The 12022-nt window shown below is 35.8% G+C and overlaps 1 protein-coding gene across 3 annotated transcripts in view; it reads left to right on the forward strand.

The window, feature by feature from the left end:
• Window positions 1-509: 509 nt before the first annotated feature.
• Window positions 510-12022, forward strand: part of STXBP2 (syntaxin binding protein 2) — a 47941-nt gene continuing 36428 nt past the window's right edge. Inside the window, exon 1 of one of the 3 annotated variants that reach the window (XM_058169409.1) lies at window positions 510-667. In XM_058169409.1, coding sequence (XP_058025392.1) covers window positions 631-667 — 37 coding nt within the window. In that variant the 5' untranslated portion in view covers window positions 510-630. The remainder of the gene's footprint in view (window positions 668-12022) is intronic. The other 2 variants (XM_058169408.1, XM_058169411.1) reach the window with 2 other exon arrangements.

Genomic DNA, 12022 nt, shown 5'->3' on the forward strand with positions numbered 1-12022 from the left:
CAAAATCTTCCTTCGCTTTGCAGTTTTCATAACCCGAACCAAATGACATCTCGATCCAATTAAAGGGAGAAAGAGGAAAGTTCTTTTTTCCCCAAATTTTTATTTTATTCAAAATACAAAATAATTATTTCAGGCAAAATAATGCTTAACCGGAACATTAAAATTAAAGCGAGAAAGAGGAAAATTAGTTCCGAAATGTTATGGAACAAATCGAAGGAGCTCCTGTTCAGTACTGGGTGGTTTCTTTTTATCTATCGCCAGTCGCTATTTTATCACCTCTGCCCTTTTCATAAGCGCGCCCTGCTTGTGCAAAGGCTGCTTCTCTTGGCCGATCAACAGCAGCCCCAAGACCTACGCACCGAGTTGACAATCAGTTGCAGGTACAACCCGTAGCAGGCAGCCCATTCCGAGCCTACGCGGGCTCCCACATCCGGTCCGCAGAGCCAACGCGGGAGCCCAGGAGCGCCTGCTGCACGTGAGGGGTGTGTCCCCGCCGGCCGGGCTGAGAGGTGGCGAGGTTCGAGGTCGGCTCCTCCCGCCTGAAGACGCGGAAGTGGCAGCCTCCGGCGGAGCAGCAGCAGCAGCAGGAGGAGCAGCAACCGAAGGAGCCAAAGAGGGATTAGGTGGGACATGGCGCCCACCGGGCTGAAGGCGGTCGTTGGCGAGAGTGAGTGTGAAAGGGCCGTGTGGGTCGCTTAACACCTGCGGAATTCGTGGCTGTGAGGATGGTAGCTTTCTCGAGATGGGGGGGGGCGCGATTAGTGCCTTCCGTTCCACGTCGCTTTTCCCCGCGAGTTTTCCCGGGGTTTATTTATCCTAAGCTTTTGGTAGCAACAGGGGCTTCTCTGATAGGCAGGTTTATGTTGGGGGGGAGGGGAGAGGAAGGGCGGGCTGACAATCCAGTCGCCTCCTCCTAACCCGCTTCTCATGGTCTTAAGGTCCGAATGTGGAAATAGGACTTCCTGAACTCTGGTGATCTTTGTTGCTTACATTTCTTCATTCTTCCTGCTGCTTGCTTCTTAAATTCTTCACCTCTACGCACAGCGGTTGATTCTATCTTAACTAAACCGTCAACATATTTGCAATCACTAATCATGCAGAAGAGTCCCCTCCTTACAAAGCCTTATTTTTTTTTCTTTCTTTTTTTAAAAAAACCTTTATTTTATTGTGGTACACGTTGTTTAAAAATAGGAGATATTTATATGTTGTGTGTTTGTCAGATTGTGTGTCACAATAATTTTTTTTCTTAATGTGTCCTTAATTTAACACTGTCAAACTATTTACTAAATCTGCACTACTATTAATCTACTCATCATTCCCATCACCAATCTCTTTCCACTTATGACTGTAACTTTGTTGCTGGTAATCCTTACGATTTATATTGATATATTGACCATCAATTGTGTTGTAAATGTTGTACCTTGATGAAGGTATCTTTTCTTTTATGTACACTGAGAGCATATGCACCAAGACAAATTCCTTGTGTGTCCAATCACACTTGGCCAATAAAAAATTATATCCTGTTCTATTCTATTCTATTTTTTTTTCCAGAGAAGTGGCACCAGATTTTATTGCTTTTTAGGTATCATGCTGTTTTTTCTCCTGTCCTAAATCAAACACTCTGGTCTGTCTACACTTCGTTCTAAATTCAAATTTTCATTCTTAAACTACCAGATGCTAAGCTTTTATTAAAAAGTACAGCATCATAATGTTTGGGGAAAGAACCATCAAAAATTCACATTTTTCCTCCCTCACTAAATTTGAGTATTGCGCAACATTAAGCCATGATATAAATAGTTTTTATCGACTTAGCATGTTGTGGGGAACCACCAGTCATAGCTTAACATATTTGAACTAGGGCAGGGATGTCAAGCTCGATTTCCTTGAGGGCTGCATCAGGGTTGTGTTTGACCTTGTGGGGCCAGGGTGGGCATGGCCAGCTCAATGTCACTTGTGTCAGGGATGCCTGTGGCGGCCTGAGCGGTCTGCCAGTGAAAACAGGCTCCCAAGCTCCGTTTTCGGTTGCGACTGCCTCCTGCAACCTTCTGCCAGCGAAAACAGCTCCGTTTTTGCTGCCAGAGGCACCATGGGCCAGTCTTTTGGTGTTTCCCCCATGGGCCAGATCTAAGCACCCCACGGGTCGGATCGCGCCTCTGGGCCTTGCGTTTGACACCCCTGAACTATAGAGCATTGTGATTTGTTTGACAAAGGGTAATCTAAAAATGGGACATAGAATACCGTTCTTCCAACTCAGGTTTAAAAGTAAAAGCTTGAATTGTTCCTCTTCTAAGTAAATTTTATTTGTATCCCCAAGGGTTCCATATCCAACACACCTTCCTCTTATTTCCCCCACAACAACAACCTTGTGAGGTAAAGGGTTGGGCTAAGAGAGAGGAAGTGGCCCAAAGTCACCCAGCTGGCTTTCATGGCTAAGGTGGAACTTGAACTCATAGTCGTCTGCTTTCTAGCTTGGTGCCTTAACCACTAGACCAAACTGGTTCTGTATCTTCATAAGCTTATAAACATGTCTTCATGCTTGGGAATTAATTTCTTAGTAAACTATGTCATAGTAAAATATTTAACTTCAACCTACCACTGATAATGGCCTGCAATTGCAGGTGCAGTTGTAGGCCACTATCAGTAAGCAGCAGGTACAGCTTTGAACCTTTCTTAGTTACTTAAAATAAATGTTCTTGAAACTTGTATATCTTTGTTGCCTTATGACGTTATTTAGCAACTGCCTACACTAGTGCCTCAAGCCCTAAATGAGCCCTCTTGATTTCTGTCTTCCTGATAAGACCCAGTATTTCTTGCTCTGCAATAAATTCCGAAACTTAGTAATGGTTTCAGTAGTTTTGCTCAATTTCCTTACTTGAACTAGGAAAAGTATTGATTAAACCATCTTGGTATTTCCCAAATATACTGATGAAATATATAATTTTTGAGATTGTTTTTGAGATTGTTATTCCAACACATAGGGAGGGAACCCAGCTAGGTAAGACAGAATTAAAACATTGTAGTAGGAATTGATTAACGTTAAATTCTTATTCATGTTTTGATTATCATTGATATGTTCTATCTAGTTCTACTGACTGAGCTCATTTTAACGAGGATTTGTGACTCCTCACTTCTAGTATAGTTGAAACAAAATGGCCTCCCCTTCACTACCATAAAATATCCAACTGATCATAGAAATAAAGGTTGGGGTAAAGGAGTAAAATGTTGGAATGTCATTTAATTCTGGTATTCAAAGTAATGCTTGCATTCCAGTGTTTCTGAATTTTAGTAATCTAGTTAACCCTCTATTCGATCCCCAAAGAACAAGAAAAGGAAAATCAAATTTAATTTCTGCAGATAAAAAAAGATTATACTCTATGGCCATACAATATATTATATACTGTAGCTATTTGGTATGTTTATTGTAAATGTAATACGTCTGATAGAAAAAATTAGTATTATCATCATCATCATCATCATCATCATCATCATACCCTGAAAATTTTGAGACTGTTTTTGAGACAGGAGAAAGGCTAATACATTGCTGATATACTAGACTTAAGAATAAATAAATAAATATTCTAGCTCATGTATCATAAAGAGTTGGATTTTAATTGGTAATATTTTACAGTCCAAAGTATCTTTTCCCTTGCAGAATTATTCTACAGTTAATGGCCATTTTACAAAGCAAGATCTTCAGTTAGCAAAAGAGGAATATTCCAATTCCACTAAAATCCAATGATACATGCATTGTTTACATTGTTTACAACCTTATGAGGTGTGCAAACAATGATCTGATTTCCTTCAGGGATGAAATGAGATGCATTAGTTTAAACAAAATTGTTAAATATTTTGCTATTCTCCTATAGACATTTTAAAACAATAGCTGAAAAAGTATGTAAATGTACTTCTTTTGAGTGTGAAGATATTTTAAACAAGATTGAAATCTTTTAATCTCTTGTAAATAAATCTCTTTTGCAATTATTAGGCACAGTAAGCATTTTTTTATACTTTAGCACTTCAAAAAGAATATGTCTCATGTACTTTGAAAATAGAGTTTTTTTCATTTTTGTGTATCATGATTAGATTCCTATGACTTGTGTTGTTAAGTACATAACATTTTAGTAAACATATTCGTTTTCTTTCCATTTTGGTTCTATCATCATTTGATTGAAAAAGATTTTTACTAAAATTTCAGGATGTTGGCATAATTCCCCTTCAACCACGAGTTGAACACACAGAAGGAAAACAACCTACAAATCCTCTGTTCCATACATTATGCCTGAAAATATTCTGCATGTAAGGAGAATAATTTTGAAAAGTTATTGGAGGAATTTAAGCCTTGAAGTAAATATTGTATCATTTTCTTTTCTTATTGAACATTTGATTTAAAAGATAATTAAAACAAAGTAAAAAGGAATGACAGAATAAATGCCAAAAACAAAGAAAGATATGCAGAAAGAAAAGAATATAGTAAAGAAAAAGAAAATATATGTAAATTATCTTCCCCTTCATAATAAATATAATCATTTTAGTAATATCACTTTCTTTTAAAATACAATAAATAATCTCTGCTTTCTCCATCTCATTTTCTATTCATAAGCAAATCTTTAAAAACTCATTCAGTCCTAATCAGTGAAAATCAATTAAGACTTACCAGAGTAAATATATCTATTTTAACCTTGATCAAATAAACTTGCATCCCTTCCCTTTATCTTTAATCTTGATCTTTAATCCCTTCAAATACTGTCCTAGAATTTTATTTGTATTCGTTTTTTTGTCCCTTCTCATAAAATCTCTCAAAACTTTAAGATTCTTTTGTAAATCAAATATAGGAAAGTTAGCCATATCACTGTTTTGGTTTGTTATTTCTATATTCTTTTTAATTATTAAGGCATCAGCCAATTTCACTTATATATCCAGTATAGTATCTTTTTCCATATCATTCTTGTAGTCGTAATTTTTAAATCCACATTCAAATCAGACTCAGTCTTTTTTTTTTTTTTTTATTCAAAAAGTTTTACAAAATTTTTTCCCCCTGCTCCCCTCATAACCCCTCCCCCGACTTCCCGGAACGAGCACAAGGTATAGTTAAAAATAAAACAAACATATGCTAAAAAATTTTCGTCCCAACTTAATTATACCCCTACAATCATCAATTCCTAACTTCCCCCAAAAGCAATCAAAAATAATACATCATAATCATTCAAAAACAGTCTGATAACTCTTAGTCTGATATCTACGTTGAATATAGCCAATCCATTTTTTCCATTCCTTTAAGTATCTTTCTTGCGTATTGTCTTTCAAAAAAAATCAGACTCAGTCTTGTCCAGTAAAACTTGTTTCTCTTCCATTATGTCTTTTAAACACAGTCTTATCTATAATGACAGAGATTTTTAAAAGTAAAACAAAATCCTTTAATATCTGATGTTAAAGTATTTTGCTGTATTCGGTATTAGTAAATCAAACTGTATTCTCCTTTAATTGTAATCATAGTTCGTTCTGGTCTCCTCTAACAATTACGGTAACCTTCAAAATCCTTTTTTTCTTTTTTCTTTTTTAGAATTCAGAAGGAGTGAATTTATAATCTTTATAATTAAGCTTTATAATTAATTTCAAAATATTATTTCAATATGGTGGCTCAAGGCTATAAGAAGCCTGTTATTAAAACCAGCTGCCTGCAATTACTGCAGGTTCAAGCCCCACCAGGTCCAAGGTTGACTCAGCCTTCCATCCTTTATAAGGTAGGTAAAATGAGGACCCAGATTGTTGGGGGGGGCAATAAGTTGACTTTGTAAATATACAAATAGAATGAGACTATTGCCTTACACACTGTAAGCCGCCCTGAGTCTTCGGAGAAGGGCGGGATATAAATGTAAACAAAAAACAAACAAAAAAAAAAACAAATCCATCTGGATCTTTAATTCATTTGTAACATTCCAAAACCTATGTTTTAATCACCCCTTTGGTGTTTATTCCAAAATAAATGAATTTTCTAATCCTCAAATCTGTATTCAAAATTTCTTTTTCTAAGGATTAAAAGAAACATACCGGGTACTCTAAAGTATGTGATCGCAAAGGTTTCTAATAACTTAAAAGCAACTAAGCAATTTTTAAAAGAAATGAGGCTGTGCAAACTATGTCCATTTTGGATCCCTAGTGCTGTGTAACAGGGTGAGCTCCCATTACTTGTCCCAGCTTCTGCCAACCTAGTAGTTTGAAAACACATAAAAAATACAAGTAGACAAATAGGAACCATCTTTGATGGGAAGGTACAGCGTTCCGTTCGCCTTTGGCGTTGAGTCATGCCGACCACATGACCACGGAGACGTCTTCGGACAACGCTAGCTTTTCAGCTTTGAAACGGAGATGAGCACCGCCCAGGGCTGAAATGCTCTCGGTTCAGACCGGATTGCCTGATCCGGTAGCAAAAATCCTTGTCTCCGCTCCCTCTGTGCCCAGCTGAGCCGCGCGATCATCAGAGGTTTTTTTTTTACTTTTTTTACTTTTCTTCAGCCGAAAAAATGTTTTTAAAAGTAAAAAAAAAAGCTTCTGATGATAGCGCAGCCTAGCTGGGATCATCAGAGGCTTTTAAAAGCATTTTTTTACAACCTCTTCAGCCAAAGCGGTTGTAGAAAAAATGCTTTTAAAAGGCTTCTCTGGCAATCCCAGCTTAGTTGCCTGATCGTCAGAGGCTTTTTTTTTCTTTTAAAGGCAAAAAAAAAATGCTTGAAGAGGTTGTAGAAAAAAGGCTTTTAAAAGTAAAAACAAAAAAAGTTGGCCATACCCACCCAATCACATTAACACCCCCCCCACCAAGTCACGCCCACACAATCGGTAGTAACAAATTTTACATTTCACCCCTGGCACCACCTCTTAGAGTCAGGAACGACTAGCATATACGTGCGAGGGGAACCTTTTTCTTTTCCTTTTACTTCCAGTGTCTCAGCTCACGAACCAACTGGTTGGTCTGTTGTGCTAGAAACTTCTTCGGTAACAAGAGAATCCAGGTTCTCTTGGATTCTAAAAGACAGAAGAAGCATCTAATTCAGTGGTAAATTCCTTTGCAATCTGTGTCTTCATCCAAATAGAAATACTGTATATTGCTGCTATTATTCAGTAATCTTTAAAATTTAATTATGTTTGCATTTTCTCTTTTTTTTTATGTTTAAAAAAGTTTTATTTTAACATTCTTATCCAATAACATATCCAATAACATATTTAATGTACCATCATATACAATTAATCGGAACTGCCCGGTCATCACCCCCTTCCTTTTACTCTCCTTCTCTACCTTCTTCTACTTTCCACAACCATCCTCCCCCTCTCTTATCTACATCCTCTCCTCCTTCTTCCCTACTCCTTTCTTCTCCCTCTTCTATCCCTCTTCCTTCCTTTCCTCTTCCTCCTCTTCTCTTTCCTACCTCCTTCTCTCTTCTACTTCCTTCTTTCCCATCATTCTGAAGTGTTAGCCAGGCAGCTCCGATCTTACATTAATTATACATCTTCAATCATCTTTGTACATTAACTATCAATCCATTTTCTACCCTCATCCCCCCTCCCCCTCCCTTCCCCTTCCTCCCCCCACCCCCCAGGACTTCCGAGAACCGAATACAGGGTATAAAACTAACAACAAAAATTAAAATATAGCACAAATCATAATCCATAATCACTCCTTAAAACCTCCACTCCCCTTCCAGAGACAAAGAAGATACTTTTCTTCCAATCCATTATATATCGGACCATTCCACTCCTAGAGTTTTCAGAAATTTCCGATTGAGTTAGTGTTTGTTCTTGAATAAAGTTAATATCCAACCTTCATCAGTCAATATCAAAACAACGTTCCATCTTCCGATATTCACCAAGGGTTCTTCTAAAATGTCTTTCTTCCTTAAGCAGTCTCTCAAGAATAGTTCATATTTCCAACTTAATTTCTTTAATTTTTCTGTCCAACCTTCAAGGGTAAACAATAGTCCATCTTTTCACATCTTTAACATTTATATACAACAAATAATATTACAAATATCCAATATATCAATTGTAATAATTAAAATCTTCACTTTACCTTACTTATATCAAATAACATTATTAAAATTACACCTATAACTTATCCAAAATATATCTATTATAACAATTACATTCTAATTAGCCATATAACAACATTACATCCATCTCTTAAATATAATATTTAATCCAAATTCCTAAATTTTACTATCTATCCTCCAAAGTTAAACAATATTCCATCTTCCTATTCCTTTATACCTTAAATATATCAAATAGTACCCCTAAAATTACACATTTATATCCAAATAAAATCATTTACAAAATTAACCATAATCATATATAATAAAGTTAAACATTCTCCTCCTTCTTCTATCTTACATTTTCCACCATCTATTCACCATTCAACTTAACATCTATTAATAAAGAATTCCCAATCTTTAATACATTAGTGTAAAAATCTCGTGCTTTACAAATTGTATTGAGAAAATACTTTCTTCCTTTATAATTCACTGTTAAACCAGCTGGAACCTCCCATCTAAAATATATCTGATGTTTCTTAAATTCATCCACTAAAAAGGCAAATTCTTTTCTCTTTCTTAACATTTTAGGAGGAATTTCCTTCATCATTATTATATCTTGTCCTAATATTTGAATTTTTTTTTTATAAAATGCTTGCAAAATTCCATACCTAATCTTCTTATTTGTAAAATAAATAACCACATCTCTCGGTAAACACTTCTGCCTTGCCCACCAAGAATTAACACGATAAATTTTTTCAATATTAACTTCAAAATCTTCTGGTTCCACTCCCTCTATCTGAGCAAAGGCCTGAATAAAAATCTCTTTCAAATTTTCTTCCTTACACTCTTTTAATCCTCTCACCCTTATAGCATATTCCATTAATTTATATTGTAATATAACCCTTTCTTCATCTGCCTTATCAACCTTAACCTGAATATCATCTATTTTATTTCTAAATTCAAATTAACTTGAACTTCATCTATTTTCCTTTGCAAATCTAAATTAATTTGGTTAAATTCATCCAGTCTTTCTTCTGTCTGTGTGCTAGATAACAATAATGGGGTAATTGATTCCTTTAATTTTTTCATCTCCCTCCTCTGCTCTTCCACCAAATCTTTAAAATCCAGTATTTCTTTCTCCATTTCAAAATTTTGAATAGCTATCCCTTTTCCCCAACTGTTTTTGGTCCCTATCATTTTTCCTTTCTCCTCCATCCTTTCCTAATCTACTCTAGTACTTTCCAGATTATGAACCAACTTTGGAGTCGATGTAAAGATAGAGATTTGTTGTCATAGCCATCTAAGAAAATTATTTACTTAACAGACCCAGCCTTAAAGTGAATAAATAACATGTAAAAGTATATACCCGTGATGGCGAACCTATGGCACCCGTGCCACAGGTGGCACGCAGAGCTATATCTGTGAGCACACATGCATTGCCTAGCTCAGCTCCAACATGCATGTGCGTGCTGGCCAGCTGATTTTCGGTCCTTCGGGTTTCCTAATTTGGAAAGAGTGTAAGAATAATGTATAGGGAAGTCAGCCTTTTTCTCTAAACTTCCCAGAGGCATGCAAATGTGATGGGTTTGGGCTATAGAAATTTGATAAATATATAAAAAATAAATAAAGGCACCAGGCAAGAAACTGGGAAATTGAGTTCTAGTTTCACCTTAGGCATGAAAGGTGCGTGACTTTGGGCTATTTATTCTTTCTCTGTCCAACTCACATCACATGGTCAATGTTGCAATAAAAATAGGAGGAAGGAATATTAGGTATGTTCACCATCCTGAGTTATTTCTAAAAATATTAAAGGCAAAATAAAAATATTCTAAAAAAATCTAATTTAAATGATGTTTACCTGGATTGATATAACAAACTGTAAAGTAAAGATGTACAGCCTAAAGCTGCATGCAGGATTTAGTCCCAGAGCCCTCCAAATATTGTTAAGAAATTGTAATTTTAATATGATGGAAGTGAAAAACAATTAAATGTCTATAGTTAATTGTCTATTAACTATATCTAATGTTGCAAATAAAATCAACTCAAATTTAGTTTCTTCTCTGTTTCCACTCCCAGCAAGTCTGGGTAAAATGACCCTATCCTATAGCATGATTTACTTATTATGATTCCCATAACATAAGACAACTTTATGCTTCATCCAATTTATATTTGACTGAAGACTACATTTCAGAAAATAACATTTCAATAAGAAAATCAATGAGGTATGCTAAGTGCATTTTATCTCCCAGTTTATACATTAGACAAACATCTAAGAGTGTGTAGAGAGAGAGAGAGAGAGGACAAGAGAGAAAGAGGGACCAAATGAAGTACGTCTAAACTGTTGTGTAATATAGGAATCAACCCTGGCGAGGCTTTCTTGCTTTCCCCACACATTTTCTTCTTTGGCATAGCATAGCTGTGGGGTGAAAATCAAGTGCTTTTATGTCCATTTGATAACTCTTAGTTTTTCATTTATTTTTTTATTTTTTTTTAATTTGAATTTATATCCCGCCCTTCTCCGAAGACTCAGGGCGGCTTACACTATGTCAAGCAATAGTCTTCATCCAAATAGAAATACTGTATATTGCTGCTATTATCCAGTAATCTTTAAAATTTAATTATGTTTGCATTTTCTCATTGCATATAAATAAGTTTACAAATTAGACTACAAAAAAGTGACACGGAGCGGAATTTAGAAAAAAGCTATGATTTGTTTTTAAAAGCTCCAGTTTAAACTTTCAGGTTGTCATTTAATAAGTCCAGCAGCTAATTTCCAAATAAATACAGCTCAATTTCTAACTACAGTATTTCCAGTTGTGTTTCTTTGGAAAATGGCTTGTTTTATTTCTCCAGCTCAAAATTTTGAATAGCTATCCCTTTTCCCCAACTGTTTTTGGTCCCTATCATTTTTCCTTTCTCCCTCCATCTTTTCCCTAATCTACTCTAGTACTTTCCAGATTATGAACCAACTTTGGAGTCGATGTAAAGATAGAGATTTGTTGTCATAGCCATCTAAGAAAATTATTTACTTAACAGACCCAGCCTTAAAGTGAATAAATAACTTGTAAAAGTATATACCCGTGATGGCGAACCTATGGCACCCGTGCCACAGGTGGCACGCAGAGCTATATCTGTGAGCACACATGCATTGCCCTAGCTCAGCTCCAACATGCATGTGCGTGCTGGCCAGCTGATTTTCGGTCCTTCGGGTTTCCTAATTTGGAAAGTGTAAGAATAATGTATAGGAAGTCAGCCTTTTTCTCTAAACTTCCCAGAGGCATGCAAATGTGATGGGTTTGGGCTATAGAAATTTGATAAATATATAAAAAATAAATAAAGGCACCAGGCAAGAAACTGGGAAATTGAGTTCTAGTTTCACCTTAGGCATGAAAGCTGGCTGCATGACTTTGGGCTATTTATTCTTTCTCTGTCCAACTCACATCACATGGTCAATGTTGCAATAAAAATAGGAGGAAGGAATATTAGGTATGTTCACCATCCTGAGTTATTTCTAAAAATATTAAAGGCAAAATAAAAATATTCTAAAAAAATCTAATTTAAATGATGTTTACCTGGATTGATATAACAAACTGTAAAGTAAAGATGTACAGCCTAAAGCTGCATGCAGGATTTAGTCCCAGAGCCCTCAAATATTGTTAAGAAATTGTAATTTTAATATGATGGAAGTGAAAAACAATTAAATGTCTATAGTTAATTGTCTATTAACTATATCTAATGTTGCAAATAAAATCAACTCAAATTTAGTTTCTTCTCTGTTTCCACTCCCAGCAAGTCTGGGTAAAATGACCCTATCCTATAGCATGATTTACTTATTATGATTCCCATAACATAAGACAACTTTCATCATCTCCACTCTTGAATACAAATACCTTCTCTGTCAGGGAGTTAAAATCATCTTACAATCAAATGCCAGCCCTCCTGTTTTCGGCTCTTTTTGTGTTGGCAATCTATCAATAATCCTTTTCAGTCATGGAGATGGA

The sequence above is a fragment of the Ahaetulla prasina genome, chromosome 2 (genome assembly GCF_028640845.1).
Source record: "Ahaetulla prasina isolate Xishuangbanna chromosome 2, ASM2864084v1, whole genome shotgun sequence".
Classification (NCBI taxonomy): domain Eukaryota; kingdom Metazoa; phylum Chordata; class Lepidosauria; order Squamata; family Colubridae; genus Ahaetulla; species Ahaetulla prasina.